This window comes from Bos indicus x Bos taurus, chromosome 24 (assembly GCF_003369695.1).
Source record: "Bos indicus x Bos taurus breed Angus x Brahman F1 hybrid chromosome 24, Bos_hybrid_MaternalHap_v2.0, whole genome shotgun sequence".
NCBI lineage: Eukaryota > Metazoa > Chordata > Mammalia > Artiodactyla > Bovidae > Bos > Bos indicus x Bos taurus.
This window is the reverse complement of record NC_040099.1, coordinates 40,037,888-40,065,383: the sequence shown is the minus strand read 5'-3', so window position 1 is coordinate 40,065,383 and position 27,496 is coordinate 40,037,888. Positions and strand designations below refer to the sequence as shown.

Sequence of the window (27,496 nt, the reverse complement as noted above, 5' to 3'; positions counted from 1 at the left end):
TGATGACAAAAAAAGAACTCATCAGCTTTACCCTCTTCTATATTAAATCGTTGTCCAACTCTTTGCAATCTCATGGACTGCAGCCCACTAGGCTCCTCTGTCCATGGGATTTTCCAGCCAGAATACTGGAGTGGGTTGCCGTTTCCTTCTCCAGAGGATCTTCCTGACCTGGGGATCGAACCTGCATCTCCTCCATTGGCAGGTAGATTCTTTACCACTGACCTGGGAAGCCCACCCCCTTCTATAAACAGTAACTAAAAGAAAGCCAAATAGAACAAAAGAAGCAACAGATAGAAATAATAGAAGACCTAGTTTATCTCAATTAAAAGTTTAGTGGAGAAATATGTAAATCAACAGATCTAAAATTCTAAAAAATAATATTGATTTAAAACACAATAAATGGATACAGTAAGAATTCAGAAAGTAACAAGGCAAAATTACAATTTTCACACATTATACAGAGGCTTGCATTCAAATCAGAGTAACAGTTAATTGTTAGATAAGACTCTAACTATTTGTTCTTCTTTTTAAAATATTTATCTGGCTGTGTCGACTCAACTTGTGGCATGCAGGATCTTTCATTGCGGAGTGCGAGTGCAGTCGCTGTGGCACGTGGCATGTGGGATCTTAGTTTCTAGACCAGGGGTCAAACCTGCACCCACTGCATTGCAAGGTGGATTCTTAACCACTGGACCACCAGGGAGTCCCAAGACTCTAAATTCTTAAAGATCTATGGGCAGATTCTTTGGACAGTGGTGATTGTACAGGCTGATGCGCCAAATCACTGGACTACTCCAAGAGGACTTTTACCTCTCAGTGGTACGATTCGAACTGAGTAACAACACGGCAGCAAACAGAATGATGTGGGATAATTTATGTAAATCCATTATCTTTAATTTGTTTTGATAACGGTTTTATTTAAATGTAATCCACATGCCCAACAATTACTTATTTGAAGAGCACAGTCAGTGATTTTTAGCATATTTGCAGCATTGTGCAACCATCGATCAATGTTAGAACATTTCATCACCTCAACTTATTTGAATTTTGAAGCAAACGCTCCAAGTATGGAGCTCTGTTGTGCCTGAGAGGAGCGTGTATCTTTAGGGGCACCTTTGGGGAACCACAAAACTGTGGCCTAAAGGGGACCTATTTCCTACAAGGAGGATTTGAGATTCCACTCTGAACCCACGGAGAGCACCCAGCTCTCAAGTGGAGGAGGCCCCATTAAAAGTTCACCCTGTTATTTTGTAAGGAAACATCACAAGTGTCTCTGGTGCTGCACATACTTGAGCATAACTAGAGATTTTTAGAAGGTGTCTACTTTCCGGCCTGCTTGATGCTGTTCAGCAGATCCAGCTATAAAAGAGACCCCAAACCAAAGGCACTGCCTGAGTGAGTAGTTTCTAAATGACACAGTGGTCGTCAAGGTGGAAATGATTCTGCTTGCAATGTGACTACTGGTGTGACAGGATGGGGTGTTTGGAGGTACAGGGAGCAGAGGTCCAGGGTGACGGAAATCAGAAAGGGGAGAAAAACACACGTATACTTTGCTTCAGAAACCCACTGCTCACCGAAGTGAGCGTCGGCACAAAAGCAAAACGACACACAGGCTGAGGAGGCTGTGTCACTCACCACTTGCCGCGTTCCGCGCCGACCGTCCAGGGTCTGCCGCGACGTTGGAATGAACTGGCACATCTGGAATGGCCTCCAGGATGGACTGTGGACCAAGGGAAGATGGACACAGAGCAGTTCACCAGGAATGCAGGCTACCCTGCGCTTCAACCTCACTCATGTTGGGTGGTGCATTAGAACTACTTCACCAAAAAGCAATTCTTGATTTCATGAAGGGCTGGCATCTGCTTTCCTGTTTTCTCACTCAGTTCAGACCTGTACAGCCCACACAGTTTTCTCAAGAGAACTAAGCCAAGGTCAGAATGACCACGCCTCCTCAAGTGTTTACTGGCGTATGTTTCCTAACATGCAGAAATGACAAAACTTGCAATCACATAGTTTGACGATTATGTTATCATTCTGACTTTTTAAAGAATTTTTGATGTGGACCATTTTTAAAGTGTTTACTGAATTTGTTAGAACACTGCTTCTGTTTTTATGTTTTTATTTATTTATTTTTTTGACTGAGAGGCACATGGGATCTCAGTTCCCTGATCAGGGATCGAACCCGCACTCCCTGCATTGGAAGACAAAGTCTCAACTACTGGACTGCCAGGCAGTCCCTGTACTTGTTATTCTTGATGCAGCTGGTCATACATTTTGGTCATAAACCCTAAGTCATGACATAACTAGATGGTTAATAGAAGGGATGCGGGAGCCAGGCTGCCTGGATTCTAATCCTGGCTCTTCCACTTCACATGACTTCAAGTTACAGAACTTTCTATTAGTCTCCCTGGTCTGTTAAATGAAGATGATAAAATAACATATTTCAACAAGTTTTTATGAATTTTAAATGACTATAAATCACAGGGGACAACATCTGATGCACAGTGACTACTGTATGAGGGTCAGCTACTGTTAATACACTAATACGTTAACTTCTTCACGACAAAACACAGAGGGATAATGACTACCAAAGGGTTCAGCATGTTTTCTAGTTGTGTCCTCTCTTAATTAATTTGCTATTTTCTTCACTGTGATCCTGCCACACTGCTGCACTCCCCTGGAATGTTATCGGAAGCTGGGTATCTTTCTTCATAGAGTTTGGCATTACTACTCAGATTGGATGCTGGTGGCGGTTTACTTGCTAAGTCGTATCCGACTCTTGCAACCCCAAGGAATATAGCCCGTCAGGCTCCTTGAGGTGGGTCCTAGTAAAAACTTTACACAAATTCCACTGTTTCTACGAATATGAATTTTAATGTGGAAGTTATCAACCATGAGTACGTTGGGGGTGAAAATTGGCTACTCCATCAAGAATCCTTTATACGCTCTTTATACATAAGTCTGTTCTTTTCCCCCCAGAACCTGGTGTTGTTTCTTTTATTCTCATATTTATTCAGCAATATGAAGTGAACTGGAGAAGGAAATGGCAACCCACTCCAGTGTTCTTGCCTGGGAAATCCCATGGACAGAGGATCCTGGTGGGCTACAGTCCATGGAGTCACGAGAGTCAGAAAGGACTTAGCGGCTAAACCACCACCACTACAAACTGCACAAAGGAATCGCGAATGCTGAACTTTGTTTCTCTTCTCCCTACTTTGTGCCAAAGAGATGACATATCTTATTATGTAAACAGAATGCGAAGGCATACCCAATTATTTTAACACAGATGCCCAAGTATATATTTGGTGGCTCTAAAAACTAACACCACAGAATAAAGATTACCCCACAACAAAATCTTCAAAAACAATGTGGAACACTTTTCAGTGGTTTCCTTAAGTTTTCCTACAGAGCAATAAATACTTCATTAAACTTTGAAGTAACTCATCTATAGTAGAGAATGCTCCTGAAAAATCGACATTCATGCTGGGCTTGGGAAGCTTAAACGACTAAATGTCAATTTAATGATCTGTAAAGTGGAGGTGTCATCTGCTCCTTAGGTTTAAATGGCCTCCAGCCAGCCTACAGTATTGAACAAGGGCCCGTTCTTTGCAATGTGAATGATTCTGGGACTTTCCCGGGGGAAGAAGAAATTTAAATTGTGACCCTTGCTCTTCAGCTATTTATAATGAGAAGAGAGTAACATTTATGGAACATTATTAAAACACAGTCCACTGCTAAGAGTGAATTTCTACACTAAAATACAAGTGTTCACTGGAGAGTAATGGAAAGCAAGGAGGTGCTGCCCAAAAGGTCTCTTTGAAGAGGTTGTTGATCGTGTGCTGGAACTCAAGGAATGATGAAAAGGACTTACAAAGGCAGGGAGGTGGGCAAAGCATTCAGGCCAGGCATGGAATTATAAATTCCAGGTATGGAAATCTGAAGCATTTCGGCTTCATGAGAGGATCAATGGAGAGCCTGATTTGCCAGGAGTTAAAGCCAAGTAAAGGTGCTTAGACTCAGACTCATAAGGGTTAAAACACAGCAGAACAAAACAAACAGATGAGCATTCTTTTCTTATGTATTAAAGCAGGAGAATGACTTGGTGAAAATGAAAAGGAAGATCTCACTGCCAATAAAGGGACCAGGAGTTTTGAAATACATTGAAGGGAAAGGCTCAGTGCTTGGTATTCATGTTTTTTTTTTTCATTCATACTTTTAAAACATCCCTTTACTCATTAAACGTATTAGTATTAGAATCTTAAAATTTCTTTCTAGTGATTTTAAAGTATTTCAAACATATATGCCACTCCCACTTAAAACAAACTTCTCTGGCTTGTCCATAATGGATCCTGCCATCTCCCTACAATCCCAGCCATGAGACTTTTCCACTGGGGCCTCAGCTGGTTTAAGAGAGGCAAAGACACGCAGCCATCAGGGCTCGCCCTGCTGCCCAAATCCTACTACACTGGGACATCACAGTCAAGGCTGAGGGATTAGTATTTTAAATTCCAAGATGTAGAAGGTTAGCTCTATCTGCTTGATGGTTTGGTTGCTAAATCATGGCCAACTCTTATGATCCCATGAGCTGTGGCCTGCCGGGCTCCTCTGTCCATGAGATTCTCCAGGCAAGACTACTGGAGTGGGGTGCCATTTTCTTCTCCAGGAGGATCTTTCCCGATCCAGGAATCGAAATCGGGTCTCCTGCATTGCAGGCAAATTCTTTATCAACTGAGCTATGTGAGTTCCCTTAAGACTAGACTTTGACTATGGCATATTTCCTTCACATTGAAGAATCACCATACCAAATATTTCTCACGTTCCTTACTTAAAGGAGAAATTTATCAACTAATATGTTCCTCACTGTCCTGACTGGTTGCTGGGTATTTTCTCATGGTGTGAATCTACATTTTGTAATTCTAGATACTAAAGCTGCCTGTGCTGGAGTCATTACAGAAAACATGGCTACCATATTCCTCTTCTGCACCTGAGATCAGAACGGAGAAATCCACCTCTTGTAACCACTTTGTGCCAAATTCCCCAGAGATGAACTTAAATAACTCACGTTCATGGACGAATATGCAATCAGCTTTGAAATTAAAAAACAACAACTACAACATCTATCCAAATGTGAATTTAAAGGCAATTCGATGACATCACAGATTAAATACTGAATCACATCTGAAATTATAAACTAAATATTAAAGACAGTGAGAGTAATAAATTCCAAAAACCACGAGAATAGCCAAAGTACTCAGATTACTTCTTAACCTTAAATGCAAGTAAGAAAGTTTAAAAATAAATGAAATAGGTCTATAATCTAAGAGACTAGGAAAACTTGTCCAAGTCGACCCAAGAATGAATGAAAAAAATAATTAAGATTAAATAAATTAATGATTTATATTAATTTAATAGAAAAAGTAGGCTTAATTAAAGGTAGTGACTTTAAAAAAAAATATTGACCACACAGGCAAGTATTTACATTCTGATTGACATAAAAGACATAAATCTTAGGAAGAAAAAGAATAGCCATACTGCACAGAAAATGCTAAAATTATGCACCTAAATAAATAAATATATTATATATAACTATATATTTATATACACACATACACACACACCAACATATACTGAACTGGATGTTTTGCTAGAACAAATATACATTATCAAATTCATACAAGATGGTCGATTGAAAGGAATATAACCCTCAGACTCTACCTACTGAAAAATTAATCAAAGCATTATGGCTACAATAATGCTAGGCCTTGGCATAAAACTATACCTAACAGTTTTTACAGATTATATATTTACATCAAAGAATAACAAATTCCTCCATGTTTGATCCTCGTAAAGAACATCGCATTGGCATTAATTCATGGAGTCCTCTTTCAAAATGAGATCTAGTCATTCCCCAGTATTTTGATTTGCCTTCTTCCTAATCATTCATTCCACGTTGGTGGGTCCACTGGCAGCTGTGGTTTCCTTACAATGCTAGCTGAAGTTCATTTCATCTGTTTGCAGAAATTGCTTCTTATTGCCTTGAACCTGCAATTTTTCCCTGACACGCAACTGTCTGGGCAGGTGATGACTTACCATGGAGCCACTCCTGGGAACAGTAAAACTCCATTCTTCATCCTGGGACCCATCTGACAGGGTACTACTGTTGAGAGAAGCACCATCTGGCTAAATGGAGAAATGAGAGCACAGTTCTTATTTAGGCAAATGCTTTCTATCATGTTTGTGTGTATTCCACCACGTGTATGTATGTAGATACATGTGGCAATACACAAAGCTGTGAGTGCGGGGGGGCGGTGGGCGGTGGGGAACTGCAGCAGCCCCTCAGGGATCGTCACCGTGAGCCACCGGAAGGCCAGGCCTTCTGGCAGACCCTGGCCCCTACAGCAGACCCTGCTATCATCTACCACAAACTCTGTCTTCCTGAACAATATCTTAGTTTTGTTCCAGGGAGCTAGATGTTAAACCAAAGAATTAGATTTCCAGGCTTATTTGCAGCTAAAAGTGACCATGTGACAAATGCGGGCAATGAGGTGTAATTTAAGTGTAATTTTACCAAGAGTGTTTTCAGAAAAGGTAAGTGTTTCCTGACTGAAAAGAGGAGGGTCAGCTGCTACAGGCTTCACAGGGTCTGCAGGTGTCTGGCTCCAGAGAGGATGCTGGAGGCCAGATGTGGGTGGGTCTGTGCTGAGAGCATCACGTGGCTGCCCCGTCAGTCCTGGAGCATCCCTCGTAATCATCCCCACGTGAAACAAAGCAGCTCCTACTTTCCTATTACATGCAGCCAAACACAAACTTGTCTAATCCTATTATTTTTTTACTATATTCTAAGACTTTTTTTTGCAATGATTAGAATTCAGTAGCAATAGTACCAAAATGCTTTTTCATTTATAAACTCCGAAGATTTTTGCTTTAATGTACAGTGGTGTTACTGAAATTTAAGACATGAATATTCTTTTCTTTCATTGCAAAATCAAATATACTTGATACTTATGAAAACACATGATATTTTGTCTTTTAAAAAACTGTCACTCATCTTGATTGACCATATTTTCTGAATTTTCTATGGATGGTATGTGTTATTTTAAAAAATGAACAAAGGGCTCTTTTTTTTCTTCAAAGGAACAAATAGAACACAAGAACTAGCGCAAGAAATTTAAGTCACGACGGCAAACTCACCATCATCCAGCTCCCCTCTCACCCCAAATTACTAAAAATGATGGGAAAAAAAATTTAAAGGAACAGGTTTTTAACAGCATTGGAAACCAGCAAAGAATTCCAGAGCTGATAGACATTTCTAGATGAAAAGCAAACAGAACTGGTTGGTAAAACAAAACCTCTAACTGAAAGCAGCATAAAAGAAAGTTTTTCAGACAGGGAAGATAAAAACAACATGATGTACAAAGGGTAGGAAAGAGCTGCCGGCAGATAGTCAAGAGTTGTTTACAAACCAGGGATGAAGCAGTCAATCATTCCTTAAAATATAGACAGCCCCTAAATATAATCTGAGGACAAAAACCCAAATTCAGTCTAAATAAAATGAACTGCTTTGGGGTGGATGGGCTCCTGGTTTGAGTACACTTGGCCCTCTGTCTCCACAGGTTTTCCATTGGCAGATTCATCCAATCCAGATGGATAGATAACGTTTGAAATATTTGAAAAAACAAAAAACCCAGAAAGCTCCCAAAAGCTAAAGTTTGAGTTTTGCACATGCCAGTAACCATTTATATAGCATGTACATTGTAATAAGGATTACAAGTGATCTAGAGATGGTGTTGGAGAAGACTCTTGAGAGTCCCTTGGACTGCAAAGAGATCCAACCAGTCCATTCTGAAGGAGATCAGCCCTGGGATTTCTTTGGAAGGAATGATGCTAAAGCTGAAACTCCACTACTTTGGCCACCTCATGCGAAGAGTTGACTCATTGGAAAAGACTCTGATGCTGGGAGGGATTGGGGGCAGGAGGAGAAGGGGACGACAGAGGATGAGATGGCTGGATGGCATCACTGACTCGATGGACGTGAGTCTCAGTGAATTCCGGGAGTTGGTGATGGACAGGGAGGCCTGGCGTGCTGCGATTCATGGGGTCGTAAAGAGTCGGACACGACTGAGCGACTGATCTGATCTGATCTGAGAGATGGTTTAGGGAAGGTGCGTATAGGTCATATGCTAGCACCACATCATTTTATATAAGGGATTTGAGCACCATTGGATTTTGGTATTCTAGGGGGTCCTGGAACCCATCCCTTATGGATATTGAGGAAGGAGGGGTCTAAGAGGGAGGCAACTCGGAAGACCACACAAGACGTGGAGGGGAGATGGAGAAATGAAATCAGCTTTGACCTTCATTAGTTTTGCATCTGGGGAGTGTTTACTAACCTACCTGAACACTATATGCACTTTTACCCCTTTAAAGTTAAGTACACCCCAATCACTCTCAAAAACACACGATCAACAATTTTGGCCTTTTAAAAAAATCAATCTACACGGCTGCAGAGGAAACATACAGCAATTTCCTACAGTAATCAGTCAAAAATCAATAAAGACTTGCACAATGACTGCAAAGAACTTTACGGACCCACGGGCTGTGGTCCCCTGCGAGTGTGCTGGCATCTTCTACTTTGTTGAACACTTTCTGCTCTGTTTCCCTCTGGTGGGTCCTCCTACCCTCCTGCTGTGACAGGATTCTGATAGACAGGGATAGTGTGAGGGAAGGGCTGGGGACAGGAAGAAACACCCAGGACGCATAGTCTTGGGGAGAAGCTCTCCCTGCACTGTAAACCAGGGGACACTTGCTGTCCCTCCCTCCCCACCGCAGGGCCCCCTGGAGGCATGCGCTTCCCTCATCAGATGGTCCTCTCGCTTGGGCAAGACTCCGCTGCTTGTGTCACTTACTGCTACACATTCCAGAAACTAGCATGTTCTCCACACAAGATGTTTACATTTGGGAAATAACTGGGAAAAACGAAACATCTGTTTCTTAGTTGATACTGAAGATACTGAAAAGAAATCTACATAGTCTTAATTTTCTGTATAAGCTCACCCACAAGGCCCAAGCTTTAGTTGACAACATCCTTGCTTTAAAATACACATTTATGTAGTTTTTTAGTAAAAAAGCTATTTATTCCAATTTATTTTCTCAGGATAACTTGCTTAAAATACACATTTAGATATTAGTTCCTTGTAAAGCAACTGTACGCCAATAAAAAATTAAGAAATGAGTTTATGTTGCTGGTGTTTCTGCCTATAGAAGCTTTCTCCAAAAGACAGAATTCAGTTATTTTTGATTTATTGAATTATTCCTTGCTGAATTTAAGAGTTAAGGGTGATGGGGCTGAGGGTGGCTTGTTGGCCAACAACCTGAATTATGTTGTGTGTTTGGCAAAGAGAAACGAGAGTACATATCCTTTCTACTGTTACAAATGAATGTTCATGGAGGCATTATTCATAATGGATCAAAAGTGTAACTAATCCAAATATCCATCATCAGGTGAAAAGATACACCAACAGCAGTATATCTACACAATGGATTACTGTTAGTGATAAAGGGACTAAATTTCTAACGCATGCAACAAGTGGATGAATCTTAAAATTATTTTGTGTGCAAGAAGCCAGACACAAGAGTGTGTACTAATCCCAACAGAGTTGGCCTCTGCCGGAGAAAGAGGACAGTGGGTGGGAAAAGGTCTGAGAGAAACGTCTAGGGTGACTGGAATGTTCTCTGTTTTGACTGGCTGTGATTACACAGGTAAAAACACTTCTCAAAATGAACTGAATTATATACCTAAAATGCAGGCACTTGTTTTAAAAATATATAACAGTAAAAAACAGGCAGAAATAATCCCATTCCTTACAAATAATATAATTATCTTCCAGGGTCGATAGCTGCTATGAATCAAGAACCTACAGCTACCATGATGGGTAAATCACAGAGAAAAAAGCTGTTCTTGGGAAATAAGAATATGTTTGCTGAAATTTATAAGGAGTAAGGGAAGCTAAACAAGATAACAGAATCATGACCAAGAAAAAAATTACTAACCCGGAGCATAAAGATGAAGAAATCTGAGCAAAAGAAAGTAATGTGAGAGAAAATTTAGGATACTGAAATTCAATGCAAGCAAAGCAAGAGCCATCCAATACGTGTTTGCTAACCATCTTGTGAATTTAAGGACTAAATCCACATGCTATGGTGGTAGCATGGAAGAAAAAAGTCAGAAGCTCACTCCAAGGTTGACACTGAACTGTCCTGTAGCTGCACCAGCTTGATTTGCCCACCGTTAGTCGCTTGTGATTAAAACAAACTCCTACTTGTTTAAATCAAAGTTTCTTAGATTTTCTTTTCTATAAAGCAAACACAGATGTAAATGATCATTTTTAACAGATGGTATGATTGTATTTTGCAGTGAATTATAAATCAATAGCAAATGTAGCTATTTCATTTTTACTTAAGGCACTGGAAATAACCAGACTGACTACTTTGCCTTCTGAATTAACTAACACCTCAAATGACTAATTCATTTATGTCAACTACACATAAGGAAAATGTTTTCTCTTATCTATACGAATGATTTGTAGTTTGTGAGGATTGTAGATTGGGTTTTAAGCCTTTTTGTAAATAAATCTTTTGTAAAGGCCTAGATTTAGTGGCATTTATGATTTAGAGTCAAGACTCAACCTCATATAATAATAGACAATAGGCAGTTATATATATTATAATAGACAATTCCTTTATTGTAGGTAGTTTATTGCAAAACCAACACGTTGGACATTAACAAAATCATAAAATATTATATGGACTCTTCAGATGACCAAACCTTTCTTTCCTAAAACCTAGTAGCATCAACAAACATAACTGAAAAAAAAAAGTCACACCACCAATACTGTCTCAGCAGGGAGGAGGGAACCTTCTGGGATTCAGCATTCCCTCCCCTAAGGAATATGAGGATGGAAACAGTAAAGAAAAGATGACGTATATACATTTCACCAAGGGAGAGAAAACATAGCTCAGGATAGAACTGCACATAAAAACAGATGTGAGAGAAGGCTCTGTTTGGCTAAACCATGAATAAAGCAACCTTCCTTGTCTATAAACTGACAGATGCTGGATCCTTCTCCCAGGGCTTGCCTGATGTCTGCTCCAGGTAAGTGGGGAGTGGAGAATGGCTCTGGGGAAATGCAGGTGGTGAGGGAGGGAAGGGAGCCCTGGATGCCTGGGGTGAAGATTGCACTCAGAAGTAAGGTGCAGGGTGGAAACACGTGCTGCTGTCCCATGACTTGACATCCGTATCCAGTGGACCTGGGACCAAGTGGAACCAACACTCATAGGAGAATATTTTAAAATAAGAGAAAAATGTAAAGGGACTAAATCCGTCATAAAGAAATGCCTACCCTCACTGGTTGTTTGGTTTTGTGTCTGTTTTAGTAGAGCATGTAGTTATTTGTGGCTATAACTATTAAACTTGGTTCACTTCATGCTGAATGGCTTCCTCCGAATAAAGGCAGACCGGCATGCTGACAGCTGTGCTTGTCCAGCTACCTTAATTATGCCGCCCTGTGGTGAGGTTTCGTGCGGTTGTCTTGAAGGACTGGCTGCCGTCTCATCCCCACCCCGTCCTCCCCATCACTTACCAAGGGGCCGCTGGCTTTGATGATTCCTGGCAGCGCTTTCCCCTCCCGGGCGCCATCCAGCTCGCTAGCGTGGCTGTCACAGGTATCACCTGGCTAAGGAGAGAAGTGAAGTCACTTTTATCCAGGCACGTCTTTCCCAATAAGGGCTTCCCAGGTGGGGCAAGTGATAAAGAAGCTGCCTGCCAATGGAGGAGACTTAACAGAGGTGGGTTCGATCCCTGGGTTGAGAAGATCCGCTGGAGGAAGGCATGGCAACCCACTCCAGTATTCTTGCCCAGAGAATCCCCATGGACAGAGGAGCCTGGAGGGCTACAGTCCATAGGGTCGCAAAGAGATGGACACGACTGAAGTGACTTAGCACGCATGCACATCTTTCCCAGTGTGATGGTTTACTCAATTACACATTACACTAGAATCGGTTTAAAGGCACAGCCCTGTGGAGATGTAGAGTTAAGGACTCAAATGTAATGGTAAGAGCATTCACCAGTTCTTCCGAAAGGATGCTGATCCTCGTAAGTGTCGTGCACTGGGACAGAAATGAGTCTCAAAAGCAGACATCACTACCTGCCTGCCAAAACTCGCTTTTCTTTTCTCCTCTAACATACGAATATCACGACCTTGCTGTAGGATGCTGTGTGTCTGTCTATGAGGACTAAGTGTGATACTGTGATGGTTTGGTCCAGTGTGATTTTGGTTAAAATGCTACTAGGGAGGAACAGCTGGGAAGGCTAGTGTTCTCTTGCTGACGTGGACGGAATCAAGCTGACTGATGCTTCTTCCAGGACGTGGACATGACACATGTGATGCCCAGAATTCCCTCAGCATTAAATATTAGCCTGCATGGAGCACAATGGAAAGATTAAAAAACTGGTAGGTCCATGAGAGAGGTATTAGTCATACCAGCCTCAGAGTCCTTATTTTGTAAGGAAAACAAACCTCTAATTGTCTAAGTCAGGAAGCTTACTGATAAAACTATGCTACTTAAAAGTCAGACTTTATGACTATATTTTGGAATGATTTACAAATCAAAAGCAAGAGCATTCAGTGCTCTTTCAATTATGAAACTAGAAAAACATTAGACCGATTATCTCACGAACACACATGACTGAGCCAAATATTTCATTCCCATTCTCTGAGATTTGGAAAGGCTCTGATTTTTAACTATGCAACTATGCAGCAAATGTATTTGAGACTATTCCGACTGTAATGCACTGCTCTGTAGGCTTTGTGTATATGCCCTAAGATTTTTTAGCAGCATTTGTGATATAACGGCAAATTTCCCAAAATAAGATGCAAATATTCTATCCATGATTAAAACAATGCTTTGCAAAATTAAACATGCTGGGTATTAATGAAATAAACTTTCACATAAGCCCTTAGAAACTTCTTTTTCCATATTTTCTAACTTTTCCCCCGTGTGTATGTATGCTATTCACGTGAAGAATACACGTCTCTTTGGAAGTGGAAACAACGCTAAAAAGCGGTACAAGAAAACTTAGGTCAGCATGGAAAACAGAGTGAACCACTCCCAATAGAGAAAGGGCGTATTTTTATAAGAACAGCTCCAAAGGGCACTGAAAACCAACAAAGTACTCTCCTAACAGATGAACAATTGTTAGAAATTCCTGGAAAGTAAAAAATAATTTGCTTCATAATCACAGAGAAATTCTCAGCCCAAGAAGAGCATAAGACAACACTGCTGGCAAGGAAAGGGCAAATCCACAAAAAACAGACAAATGAACAACCAAACTTAGACTGATAATGACACAGGACAAGAGGCTCCAGGGTGACAGCTAGGAAAATTCAGTGTGAGGTGTTTCCTCAGTGAAGGGGCCAAAGACCTCCCGACAGCCCCGTTTACACTGAACAGCAGACAGAAGCCAGGCATAAACCCGAGGAAAGCCTTCTGGATGCCGAGCGTTGGGACCATGACAGACCTCAAGATCAGGTCACTCTGGACCTTCATGAAAGATATGTGTGGGAAAGTAAAAGGAAAACATGAATTTTATCTGGGAATGATGTCATCTGTTACTTTCCCTTTGACACTGAAGGTGTGTGCATGCCATGTATTTGTGTATGCTTACACGTCTACACATACACACATGCACAGACTCATCCATGTATGCTGTTAAAATAACGTCCCTTCACAGACTGTTCACACACCTTACTGACTTACAAAGGACCCAAAGTCAGCCCTCTTAGTCAATAAAGAGTTCTTTGGGAAAACATCTATATAATGGTAGAGAAAGCATACAGCAAAGACATGTCCTGAAAGTCACTAAGTAGGCAATCCAGCCAATCGCCAAGGATCATCAGTCACTGGAGAAAAATCAACACTATAAAAAAGTTAGCCACGGAGAAAAACCAACATTTTGGGGAAAAAAGAAAGTACACAGATAATGATAAACTTTCTGGGAGAAAGAGAGAATCGAGGGCAGAGAAAAAGGCTTATGATGATGTAACAGTCTCAGAGAGATTTGAGAGATTACTTCAATCATCAGTTAGGACTACCTATAACAAGAAAGGGTAAATCAGTGCAAAAAGCAGGAGTTCTTATGAATTAAGAGGATGATTGCTGAGTTTAAAAATCAACAGGGACCCAATTATAACCACTCTTTACAAAAATTATAAATAGGTTTCCACAGGATGATGTGGACAGAATCTGCTACCATACAGAACAAATGGACAAAAAGACACGGGGAATGTGAGAGACAACTTAAAAGCTTTGTGAATTTAATGCAAGAAATGAACAGAAGATAAGGGAAAATGGAGATAATCTGGAAGGGACAAGGGGCTGGTCTGTAAAGTGCGGACAGCGTGCCCTACATCAGACACACGTAAGAGCAAAGGAAACTGCAGAGAATCTAAACATCATCGTCACCATCATCTTCATCAGATCAAGAATGGTACACGTGCCACTCCTCGACCGACACTGAACCCCTCTCCCTTTGCTGGGGAGGAAAATAAAGGGCTAAGGAGAAGGATACATAGAAGCATCAGAGAAGCAAGTCTCTCCCTGTAGATTTTTGCTGCCAGGAGGCCACGTGGAGACAGATGTCAGTAACCCATGTCCTTCTCAGGGTGAAGGGTGTGCTCAGTAAGAGGATCCAGCCTCACACCAGAAGGTACAGACCACAGCTTGAGAGTCTTCCCTTTTGCTAAAATAGCCTCAGTGGCAGTTCTGAACTCCAATCAGCACTCTGAAACTCTCTACTAACCTGGGCGAGGTGGGCTCTAGTGAAGCGCATTTACCTCCTGTGCAAGACTGTGTGTTTTTCCCACTTACTGTGACACATTCCAGAGGCTGCAGTGCCGTGTCCCCATGACAGATTTACATTTACAAAATAACTGAAATGTCAAAATATTTCTTATGGTGATAATTAAATTAATTCTGAAGGATTCAAGGAAGGTAGCCTGAAATTTTCCACTGTGCACTCAGCAGAGAGAACAATGGCTCAGCTGGCGGCCTCCCCCAGTCCTGACTCCCGGCAGCCGCAGCTGTGGTTGTTTTTCTCACTGTAGGTACAAGGAGGCCACGTCGTTGTTTGTGAGTTTAACTATTTAATTATTCATTCCTGAGTCTGAGACCCTTTTTTCTTCCTTGTTACAAGTTTTTTTTTTTTTTTTTCCCTTAAAATTTTCCAGGTTGCCTTGAAGTAACCACTTCTCCTCACCTCAGGGCACTTGCACCCCTCTCTGTTTTACCAGCTGACCATTTCTGCAGGGGAGCACCCCTTTCTTTGTCTTACCAGCTGACCATTTCTGCAAGGGACCGTTGGCATCCTTTCTTCATCCGGGCTCACATCCAGAAGAGGAGCTGGGACACAGCAAAACTCATCTGGCTATTGAGAAAAACAGAGTACATTTTTACTCAGGCATGTTCTCCCAGGAGTCACTGTGCATTTAATCACGCATTATGCAAATAGTGTGCACGTTCATCCAGACATGGTGAGACACCCAGATACGACTGCCTGTGCACCCAGCACTGCATGTGGGACCTCACCACACACCAGGTGCAGCGACAGACACTGGTCTCTGCGGAAGACACTGTAAATCAACCGCCGGCCCCAAACCCAGTTGCCTGTCTTCTTTAATAGGGTCTTTTTTTTTTTTCAGGAATGTTTGTGTACAATTAGAAAGTATTAATTTCCCAGGCTCTCTAGTAGCTAAGAGTGATGATATAATGTTTCCAGACCATGAGAGGTAACTGGAATTCTACCAAGTAAGATTTCTGGGAAATTGAAGTCAGAGACAGTCAGGAGGTACAAGTACCCGGAGCTGCCAGGAACAGGGATGTGGTTGTCAGGAGTGGCCCTGCCCCCTCGGTAAGCAGAAGGATGAAGGCCATTCATGAAAGACACAATACAAGACGGAAGGAAGCTGGATCTATGCTAAAGCTAAGGAACACCTTTCAGTTTCCTCATTTGTACTTGTATAACTCTTGGGTTTTCTGTGCCATGCAGTCAAGCATACATATGTGATATAATCATGTTTGTTTTTAAAAAAGGACTCTATGCCTATATTTATACAGTTAATTGTGAGTTAGTCCCACTTTTAACTGTTTATCAATTATGAAATTGAAAATAGATTCAGTTGACTATTTTGCTCAGTGAAATGTATTACTGGACGTAATATCTGATTCACAGCTTCTGAATATTAGAAAAATTCTGTTTGGGCTCATGATGAAATGGATTTGAGATCTTGCACTATGTATCCAAAGGCTGACTTTGTATCTGTGATTTAGTATATAAGAGTTCTACTAAAACAAGGCTTAAATAGTCTTTTAGAATAGAATTTCACTGAAAATTATATTTATTGACTAGTCAATTAAATCACAAAATTTTATTTGGGCCCATAGAAATACTCCTGTTTTTCCTTGTTTGTCCATATTTTCTAAATTTCCATTAAAGACTGTGTATCACTTTTATAATAAGGAAAAAAAAAAACACATTTTTTGGAAGAAACACATACTACTGAGAAATTGACATAAGAAACTTGGATCAAGATGACATATTCTCCTGCTCTTGCAAATTACTCAACATGTCAGAGATACTTTTCTCAACGAGTAGATCTAGAAACCACGAAACATTTCCATTAGCAGAACAGAAATTGCTGGATGTTCCCGGAAGATAAAAAGCAAGCAAGAATGGTTTGATAAGGGTAGAGAAAAACTTGGGCCTAAAAAAAAGGTACAAGAGAAAAATGTGTGGAAGGTCAATGCTGATCGAGAAAAAGCACATCTCCAGGATGAAAATTTAATGAGCAGGAAGGCATCACCTAATTCAGAAGACAACAGCTGTTTAGGAGAAGAGCAAGCAGCAGCTAAATGTATTCAGGATTCAACTTAACTGTCCCCGTGGTGACAGACTGACCATCTTCTTCCACCTGCGACCACTCGGCCTGCCTCACTCCCCATCGTCTCTAAAGCTGGACCTCCAGCAGTAAGACTGGGTGGAGAGACGAGGGAAGTGCACAGGAGGAAGGCCCCAGGCCACTCCCCTGACCCACCAGGAATGTAGTCATCTCTCTGCCTTTGCTGGAGTTAAATATTGAACAGTTTACTGCACTTACATGCTATGGAAAAATAAGACTGTTCATAACACTTAAGCCCCAGTGGGAAAGTGCCCACATTATACTTTCCTTCAGGGTCCAAGTGAAAGGAGAAGCACTGTTTCTATGTGGCTATAGTGAAAAGTTTTAGGAAACCTAGAAAGGCTAGTTATGCATTTTTCTTGAGTAGCTGGGGGATTCAAGAGAAGCTACAGACACTTCTATATTTTGCAGTTTGCCAGGGAAGACGAATTGGTGCTTTTGAACTCCGATGCTGCAGAAGACTCTTGAGAGTCCCTTGGACTGCATGATCGAACCAGTCAATCCTCAAGGAAATCAACCCTGAATATTCACTGGAAGGACTGATGCTGAAACTCCAATACTTTGGCCACCTGATGCGAACAGCAAACTCACTGGAAAAGACCCTGATGCTGGGAAAGGCTGAAGGCAAAAGGAGAAGGGGGCAGCAGAAGATGAGATGGTCAGATACCACAACCAACTCAAGGGACATGAACTGGAGCAAACTCTGGGAGATGGTGAAGGACAGGGGAGCCTGGCGTGCTGTAGTCCATGGGGTCACAAACAGTCAGACACGACTGAACAACAATAGCAAGGGAAAACAAAAAATCTTAGTCTAAAGTAGCCAGAAACAGAAATGGGGAAAGAATGCATGTGGGCCAAGTTCTTAGTACTCGCTCAAGATGATCTGGGCGATAATTGGAAAATGACGCTGGAAATTTAAACCCGAAGGGCAAACCTTTCCTTTGATAGGCATCTAGTCCAGGACTTGTGTGTATGGAGCCTGGCCTCAAGTTGTAGGCATTGCCTGTACCCAGTTCCAGCTGAGGACAATCTCACCTTCTAGGAAGACACAGGTTTCAACCAGGCTGAAAGTTCAAACAGAACAGAACTCAGAATGCTATAACTCATTATACATGGCAGAAGATTCTAGAACTGTGATCAATATACTGGCTATAAGCCATATGTGACAATTTAGGTTTAAATCGATTATGATTAAACAGTTAAAATTTTCATTCCTTACTTACAACTAACTACGTTTCAAGTGCTGATGCCACATGTGGCTGGGGCTATCACACTGGAGAGCACAGAAATGGGTCGTTTCCACTACTTTAGACCGTTCTAAGAGTTGGATAAAGAAGGCTGAGTGCCAAAGAACTGATGCTTTCCAACTGTGGTGCTGGAGAAGATTCTTGAGGTTCCCTTGGACAGCAAGAAGATCAAACCATTCAATCCTAAAGGAAATCAACCCTGAATATTCATTGGAAGGACTGATGCTGAAGCTCCAATACTTTGGCCACCTGACGCGAAGAGCTAACTCATTGGAAAAGACCCTGATGCTGGGAAAGATTAACGGCCGGAGCAAAAAGGAATGACAGAAGATGAAATGGTTGGATGGCCTCAACAACTCAATGGACATAAGTTTGAACAAACTCCAGGAGATAGTGAAGGACAGGGAAGCCTGGCGTGCTGCAGTCTATGGGGTTGCAAAGAGTTGGACGTGACTGAGAGACTCAACAACAACAACAAAGACAGGTCTAAAGGCCAGGATTCTTCTGGGATGTTGTAAACACACAGGCAAGGCTTAACTGTAGACGTGAGCTGCTCTGGCAACACCCGACTCTGGTTAATGTATCTAAGAGAAGACCTGACTGACACACAACCTAAAGTAACTCAAATTAGAGACTGTTTTCATTTACGTCAGCTACCCAGTATCCGCGCAGAAGTGCGCCAGCTGTGACGGACTGTGCAGAAGCGTGTCCAAGAGGAGCTACCCCTCACTCAAGGTCAGGAGCGGCAGCTGAGAGGAGCAACCCCACGTCCAAGGAGCAGTGGCTTCTCGGAGGGCAGAGAGGAGCTACTCCACGTTCAAGGTCAGGAGGGGCGGCGGTGAGGAGATACCCCTCGTCCAAGGTAAGGAGCAGCAGCTGAGCTTTGCTGGAACAGCCCTGAAGAGATACCCCACGTCCAAGGTAAGAGAAACCCAAGTAAGATGGTAGGTGTTGCGAGAGGGCATCAGAGGGCAGACACACTGAAACCATAATCACAGGAAAACTAGTAAATCTAATCACACAGACCACAGCCTTGTCTAACTCAATGAAACTAAGCCATAACTGTGGTGCCACCCAAGACGGGTGGGTCATGGTGGAGAAGTCTGACAGAATGTGGTCCACTGGAGAAAGGAATGGCAAACCACTTCAGTATTCTTGCCTTGAGAACCCCATGAACAGTATGAAAAGGCAAAATGATAGGATACTGAAAGGGGAACTCCCCAGGTCAGTAGGTGCCCAATATGCTACTGAAGATCACTGGAGAGATAACTCCAGAAAGAATGAAAGGATGGAGCCAAAGCAAAAACAATACCCAATTGAGGATGTGACTGGTGATAGAAGCAAGGTTTGATGCTGTAAAGAGCAATATTACATAGGAACCTGGAATGTTAGGTCCATGAATCAAGGCAAATTGGAAGTGCTCAAACAGGAGATGGCAAGAAATGCAAAAAAGCAAAATGGCTGTCTGAGGATGCCTTACAAATAGATGTGAAAAGAAGAGAAGTGAAAACCAAAGGAGTAAAGGAAAGATATAAGCATCTGAATGCAGAGTTCCAAAGAATAGCAAGGAGAGATAAGAAAGCCTTCCTCAGCGATCAATGCAAACAAATAGAGGAAAACAACAGAATGGGAAAGACTAGGGGTCTCTCATTGGAAAAGACCGTGATGCTGGGAGGGATTTAGGGCAGGAGGAGAAGGGTATGACAGAGGATGAGATGGCTGGATGGCATCGCCGACTCGATGCACATGAGTTTGAGTGAACTCTGGGAATTGGTGATGAACAGGGAGGCCTGGTGTGCTGTGATTCATGGGGTCTCAAAGAGTCGGACATGACTGAGCGACTGAACTGAACTGAACTGACCCAATATCCTTGATGTTTTAATTTATGTCATTATTGAGATCACAATTAAGCAGAAAAGAAACCTAAATCAAAGTGATTAACTAACTGGCCTTAGTCAACTTTATCTGTGCCTGCAGTGAAATATAAAGTTCCCTTTTCCTATATATGAATCTTAGGTCCATGAATCCTTCTGCATAGAACGTGATATAAAAACTGCACAGAGGGATTTCCCTAGTGGTCCAGGGGTTAAGAATCCACCTTCCAAAGCAGGGAAGGTGGGTTCGATCCCTGGGTGGGAAACTAAAATCCCACATACTATGGGGCAATTAAGCCCATGAGCCGCAACTACTGAGCCCCGTGCGCCTCAGCTAGAGAAGAAGGCCATGCACTGCAACTCAGAGTTACATGCTGTGACTCAGACCCAACAGAGCCAAAAATAAGTAACAAAGAAATATTTTTTAAAAAAAGAATTGCAGAGGACGTATCCATTAATTATCTCTTGCATCAATGATGCAATAAATGGATGAATGAAGTAGATCAGAGCTAGCACTGAAACGACTGCAGAAATAGGAAGACGTGACTCACAGCCTTGCAAGTAAAACTGTGGCCCAGGAACTGCCAAGGGTGAGGTGGAATTTCAACCAGCCATGGCTCAGAAAACATGTGAGGCTCCCCTGATGTTTTTTGAATCATTCTCTGGCTCACTTGATTAATGCTGTATCTCACTTTTTACCATTTTAATTTCTTTGAACATAAAGGGTACCCTAACCACTCTCCCATTCCCACCCCCAGTTAAAGCAAACCACCCAGACATGCTCATGAGACTTGGGCCCACTTCTTCAGGAGTGTGTTGCCTGTCCACAGAGCTTCCAGTCAGCACTCAGATTTAAGTAAAGGCTCCCTGGAACCCATCCACAAAGATGTGCTCCATTACCAAAGAAGTTATCCTCCAGCTTCAAAAGGGAATAAATTTTGTGTGCAGGGAACCTGCTGCATGGGGAATAAGAAATAGTCACTTAAGTTTATAAAATCTTGCATGGTGCTATCTGCTTCAGTTTTCTCTTTTAAAGCTAGAGGATGACTATGAACTTTCCTGATATTTTTTCCATATTTTCCTCTGCTCCCCTAATCATACCTTTCGAGCCCTGTCCATTACTTACAGGAGATTCGCTGGTTCCGAAGATGTCTCTGACATCCCTGACAGACTGCTTGTTCTTTTTCCTCAAGGTTTGTGTGTAAGTATTGTATCTCTTCTTCACTGCAGCTGCCTGGGTTCGAGTCAAAGTAGAGAGCAAGGCTTTGCCATCTTCCTCCTCATCACCCGAGATCAGGGTTGATAAACCGACATCTTGCAACCACTCTGCTTCAAGTTCTCCTTCTGTAAAACGAAGTTGCCAAAAGAAGGTGAGAATATTCTGGGATTGGATGATGTGTATATCTGTAAGTCTGTACACATCAGTGAATAAGAAATATCAGTAAACAATATTAATAAGACCATCCTGGACCCTGAGGACATTATGCCAAGTGAAGTAAGTGAGACTGAGAAAGACAAACACCAAACACCAGATGATCTCATTACATGTGGAGTTTAAGAACAAAATGAAGTAAAAAGCCCAAGTACATAAATACGGAGAATAGACGTGTGCTTAGCAGAGGCAAGGGGTCGGGGTGGGCAAGATGGGTAACGGTGGTCAAAAGGTACACACTCCAGTTAGAAAATAAGTAAGTCATGAGGATGTAACGCACAGCATGCTGACTTTATTTAATAACATTCTATTGCGTATTTGAAAATTGTTAGGAGAGTAGGACCTTGAAAGTTCTTACCACAAGAAAAACAATTTTGTAACAATGTGTGACAATGGATATTAACTACACTTACTTTGGTGACTGTTTCACAACTGTATATGTATTCAAATATCTAATCATTATGTTGTATACCAGAAACTAATACAATGGGAATAGAAGGCTATTGATGAAGAACATCTATAAAAAGTTAACAGTTACAACCATTTTTTTTGTGGTGAATATTGAACCCTTCCCCTGCAAAACTGGGATCACAGCAAGGATATAAACTGTCATTACTTACTTTCATTCAACTTATATGGAGGCCTTACCAGAATGATAAGGCAAGATTAAAAAAATAAAAACACAGAAGTCAGAAAGGAAAGAGTAAAACCATCTCTATTCCCCCCAAAATCTCTTTGTTTATTTAGAAAATCCTAAGACATTTAGTAGGAGTAGGCAATGGCACCCCACTCCAGTACTTTTGCCTAGAAAATCCCATGGACGGAGGAGCCTGATAGGCTGCAGTCCATGGGGTCGCTACAGTCGAACACGACTGAGCGACTTCACTTTCACTTTTCACTTTCATGCATTGGAGAAGGAAATGGCAACCCACTCCAGTGTTCTTCCCTGGAGAATCACAGGGACGGGAAGTCTGGTAGGCTGCCGTCTATGGGGTCGCACAGAGTCGGACACGACTGAAGCAACGCAGCAGCAAGACATTTAGTAGTAGACAACTACTGGTAAGTGAATTTAGAAAGATAATGAAATATAAGGTCAGGTTACAAAAAACAATTATACTTTGCACAAGGAGCAAACAATAGAAAAATGAGAGAGAAGCGAGAACAAAAGAGAGACACCCATTTACAAGATCCCACCAGGACTTTCCTGGTGATCCCGTGGTTAAGAATCCACCTGCCAATGCAGGGGACACAGGTTTGATCCATAATCTGGGACAATCCCACAAGCTGTGAAGTAACTAAGCCCACGCTCCACAACTACTGAGCCTGTGCTCCAGAGCCCAGGAGCCAGAACCACCGAGAACACGCACCCCAGAGCCTATGCTCTGTCGCAAGAGAAGCTGCTGCAACAAGAAAAGAGCCCCCAGTTACGGAAACTAGAGAAAGCCTATGCGCAGCAATGATGATCCAGGGCAACCAAAAACCAATCAATCAATACCTGCACTTTCAAAAAACAAAAGGTGAAAGATGTATATGATATTAAGAGAAACCAAAGTATAAGCAGAAATAAAATTGCTTCTGCCAATAAAAAATAAATAAACAAAAATTAAAAGAGCCCACTAAGAATATGAATAGGCAAGCCACAGATGGTGAGAAAGTATTTGCAATACATATATTTAACAAAAGATGAATATATGATGAATTCATAGAAGGCAATAATAGAAAGATAATTTTTTAAAATAGTTAAAAGATTTTACAAAAGCCAGATATAGGAATGGAGGAGAATAAGCACTAGAAAAAGTGTTTGACATCATTAGTGAAATGTAATTACAACCACAGTGAGATACCTCCACATGTCGCTAGAACCATTCATGTCAACAAGTCTTAAAGCATCAAAATGTTCAAGGACTGAAGCAACTAGACTTGTCAGACACTGAAGGGAGGAATGTGAAATGGTACAGCTACATTGGAAAAAGAGTGGCAGTTTCTTATGTACATAATTACATATATTCTATGAAAAATGTATACATCCAAGAGAAATAATACATCTCCACCAAAAGACTTTCACAAAACTGTTTACAGCAGCCTTATTCATAATGGCCAAAGCTGTTAACAACCCACAAGTTCACTAAGAGTTAAATGGACAGACAAATTGTGGCATATTCATACAACAGAATATTGCCATTATGGGTTGAACTGAGTCCCTGGAAGATACATGGAAGTTCTAACCACCAATTCGGGTGAATGTAAACTTCTTTGGAAATAGAGTCTTTGAGGTGTAATGAGGATCTGAGCTGAAATGAGGTCATACTGGAGTAGAGTGGGTCCTTTATCCGATATCTCTCTCTAGTTGCTCCATCAACTCTTTGCGACCCCGTGGGCTGTAGCCTGCCAGGCCCCTCTGTCCATGGGATTCTCCAAGCAATTATACCGGAGTGGGGAGCAATTCCCTTCTCCAGGGGATCTTCTCAACCCAGGGATCAAACCTGCATCTCCTGCACTGCAGGTAAATTCTTTACTGTCTAAGCCCCAGGGAAGCCCTTATCCGATATAGCTAGTGTCTTTATAAGAAAAAGAGAAGGAACATGGACAGCAACGCAGAGAACAGGCTATGTGACCACAGAGGCAGAATGGCATGTACTGTTGACAAGCCAAGGAACAGCAAGGATTGCTGGGAACACCAGAAACTAGGAGAAAGACATGGAACAGGCTCTTCCCTACCATCTTCAGAGAGCAGAGGGCCCTGCTGACCCCTTGATGTTGGACTTCTAGTCTCCAGACCCCAAGAGAACAAATTTCTTTTGTTTTAAATCACCTAGCTTTGTGGTACTTTGTTACAGCAGGCCTTGGAGACTGATGCAAACTATCCCATGATAATAAGCAGTGAAACATTAATACACAGAAGGAATCTCAAAAATACAATATTTGGCAAAAGAAGCCAAACTCCAAACTGATCTATGCCGCAGAAATAACAGAACTGTATTTGTCTCTGGCCAGGGACAGCAAGTCACGAGAATGATGAGACTGGGAAAAACCACGAGGAAATTTTCTGAGTGGACTGGAATGTTATTTCGATTAGTATGCGGTTAAAAGGTAGCATTTGTCAAACCTCATTGAACTGCACACTTAAGATCTGGGCATATACTTCAAGAGACAAAATATCAGTAAAATAAAATTTACACTCTAGTTAGCTTTTTGTAGACGTTTCTGTTGGTAAACCTTGAAGATGTTTTTTGCATGCTCTAGGCTGGAGCAAATGAAAAAATATATACATTGAAGAAAGAATGAACCAGGTTTCTCACTCTTGGAGAAGGGAGTTATAAATACAGAGAAAGGGGAGACAACAACAAACTTTGTTGGATTGGAATCGGAAGTTATCAGTAAGAGCTCACGATTTTTAATACGGATAGCGAGCTAGCTGCTGCTGCTGCTGCAAAGTCACGTCAGTCGTGTCCGACTCTGCGACCCCATAGATGGCAGCCCACCAGGCTCCCCTATCCCTGGGATTCTCCAGGCAAGAACACTGGAGTGGGTTGCCATTTCCTTCTCCGATGCATGAAAGTGAAAAGTGAAAGTGAAGTCGCTCAGTCGTGTCTGACTCCTAGGGACCCCATGGACTGCAGCGCACCAGGCTCCTCTGTCCATGGGAGAGTACTGGAGGCAAAAGTACTGGAGTGGAGTGCCCTTGCCTTCTACCAGTGAGCTAGCTAGTGAGATGGAAGAAGTGGGGAACAAGAGGCACTCTTCTTTATGTATCTTTCTGAATCTGAAAAGGCAAAATGTAAGGACATAAGCAAATGGCGTAAAAATAGCCTTCTCTGAAGGAGGATGGTTCCCTTAACTAGATTCTCATTAAATGTGTGGTGGGCTTTATTTCTAATCCTAAATGAAATATCCTAATTGTGGTAGACCCAAACTATTTTTCTTCAGATCTAAGAAGGATAGACTTGGAGAAAAGAACAATAATTTTTTTTAACATTTTAGTTTATCTTGATAGTTGTTTTGAGGTTAGTCACTGGCTAATGGAAACATTCATAGATAGCTACTTACTCAACTACCTTCAATTTTTCTTTGCTTTTTTTTTTCTGTTTCTTTTGGCCACACTGCAGGGCATTCAGGATCTTAGTTTCCCAACAAGGGATCAAACCCAAGACCCCTAAAGAGGAGTCTTGACCAGTGGACTACCAGGGAAGTCCCAAACTACCTTCAGTTTTTCTTACACATTTACTTGTGGATAGGTAGTACCTGAAGAAGATAACCCATGTTTTTTTTTAACTTTTTATTTTGTACTGTGAAAGTCACTTAGTCGTGTCTGACTCTTTGTGACCCCATGGACTATAGCCTGCCAGGCTCCTCTGTCTATAGAATTCTCCAGGCAAGAATATTGGAGTGGGTAGCCTATCCCTTCTCTAAGGGATCTTCCCAACACAGGTATCAAACCCAGGTCTCCCGCATTACAGGATTCTTTTCCATCCGAGTCACCAGGGAAGCCAATTTTGTACTGGAATATAGCCAATTCGGAGAAGGCAATGGCACCCAACTCCAGCACTCTTGCCTGGAAAATCCCATGGACGGAGGAGCCTGGTGGGCTGTAGTCAATGGGGTCTCGAAGAGTCGGACACGACTGAGGAACTTCCCTTTCACTTTTCAACTTTCCTGCATCGGAGAAGGAAGTGGCAACCCACTCCAGTGTTCTTGCCTGGAGAATCCCAGGGACGGTGGAGCCTGGTGGGCTGCTGTCTATGGGGTCGCACAAGAGTCGGACACGACTGAAGCGACTTAGCAGCAATAGCAGCAGCATAGCCAATTAACAATGTTGTAACAGTTTCAGGTAGATAGCGAAGGGACTCAGTCATGCACAGCCATGTATTCATTCTTCCCCAAACCCCCCTCCCATCCAGGCTGCCACATAACATTGAGCAGAGTTCCCTGTGCTATAAAGTAGGTCCTCTTTGTCCCATGCTTTTAATCTCAGGTGAGTAATTTTGCTCTTTTAGAAAATTAAGGGCAATAAAGATTGAGGGCAGGAGGAGAAGAGGGTAACAGAGGACAAGATGGTTGTGTGGGCTCATGGATTCAATGGACATGAGTTTGAGCAAATTCCAGGCGATAGGGAAGGACAGGGAAGCCTGGCAGTCCATGGGTGGCAAAGAGTTGGACACGACTAAGAGACTAAACAACAGCAAATACTTTTTTGGTTCCTCAATCTTCTTGTTTAATTTCACTGGAAACTAGTATAACTGACCTATCTGACATGGCATTTATCTTGTGAAGTGCAAATTATTCATTCTCTAAATACATTAATACTAGTAAGTGCTTCAAAGTCAAATATTTCTTTTCTCCAGAATAATGCTGGCAATTTTTTTTTTTGTATCTTTCTTTGGTAATTAATAGTCAAGTATGCAGATGTAAAAACCTCAAATTTAGAATACTCAATCTGCTAGACGATCATGATTCCAACCCACAGCCAGGTACAGCCTCCCTAAATGGTGACATGTTAGGGATCAACCTGGATGGTTGACAGCCCCCCTTCAGGTTGTGTCACCTGCTGAGAAGCCACCCTGAGCCAGACCAGCAGATACAAACCAGCGGGAGTGGGCAGCTGGTATGCCAAAGTCTATCGAGTCACTAGTTAGGCTACTCATGGAATGACGTCTACCTGCCAACAGAACAAGAGAGCATGTAAAAGGCTGCACAGTGGGGACCAATCTAGCATCTCACCGTCCAGGGGCTTGGCCTCGGCAGGCGTCTGTTCCTCCTGAGCCCCGAGGCTGGTCTCTTTGATGCTTTCTATTTCCCGCCAGAAATCCTCCATGGAGGCGCTGTCTACGGAGGCTTGAGAGTTGGAGCGGCTGAACGCCGGGGACTGAAGGGACTCATTGGAGAGCATCCTGTTGATTCTTCGGCAGCGAGGGATGGACTTTCTGAGGAAAG

General features: G+C 42.1%; 1 protein-coding gene across 2 annotated transcripts in view; it reads right to left on the bottom strand.

Annotated features, from left to right (window-relative positions):
* The window catches only part of ARHGAP28 (Rho GTPase activating protein 28), a 139,713-nt gene that overhangs the window by 33,204 nt on the left and 79,013 nt on the right, over positions 1 to 27,496 (bottom strand). For both annotated transcript variants that reach the window (XM_027525571.1, XM_027525572.1), the window contains exons 2-7: positions 27,284 to 27,486; positions 21,260 to 21,477; positions 15,389 to 15,481; positions 11,640 to 11,732; positions 6,091 to 6,180; positions 1,636 to 1,720 (exon numbers count right to left, since the gene is read on the bottom strand). In XM_027525571.1, coding sequence (XP_027381372.1) covers positions 1,636 to 1,720; positions 6,091 to 6,180; positions 11,640 to 11,732; positions 15,389 to 15,481; positions 21,260 to 21,477; positions 27,284 to 27,486 — 782 coding nt within the window. The remainder of the gene's footprint in view (positions 1 to 1,635; positions 1,721 to 6,090; positions 6,181 to 11,639; positions 11,733 to 15,388; positions 15,482 to 21,259; positions 21,478 to 27,283; positions 27,487 to 27,496) is intronic.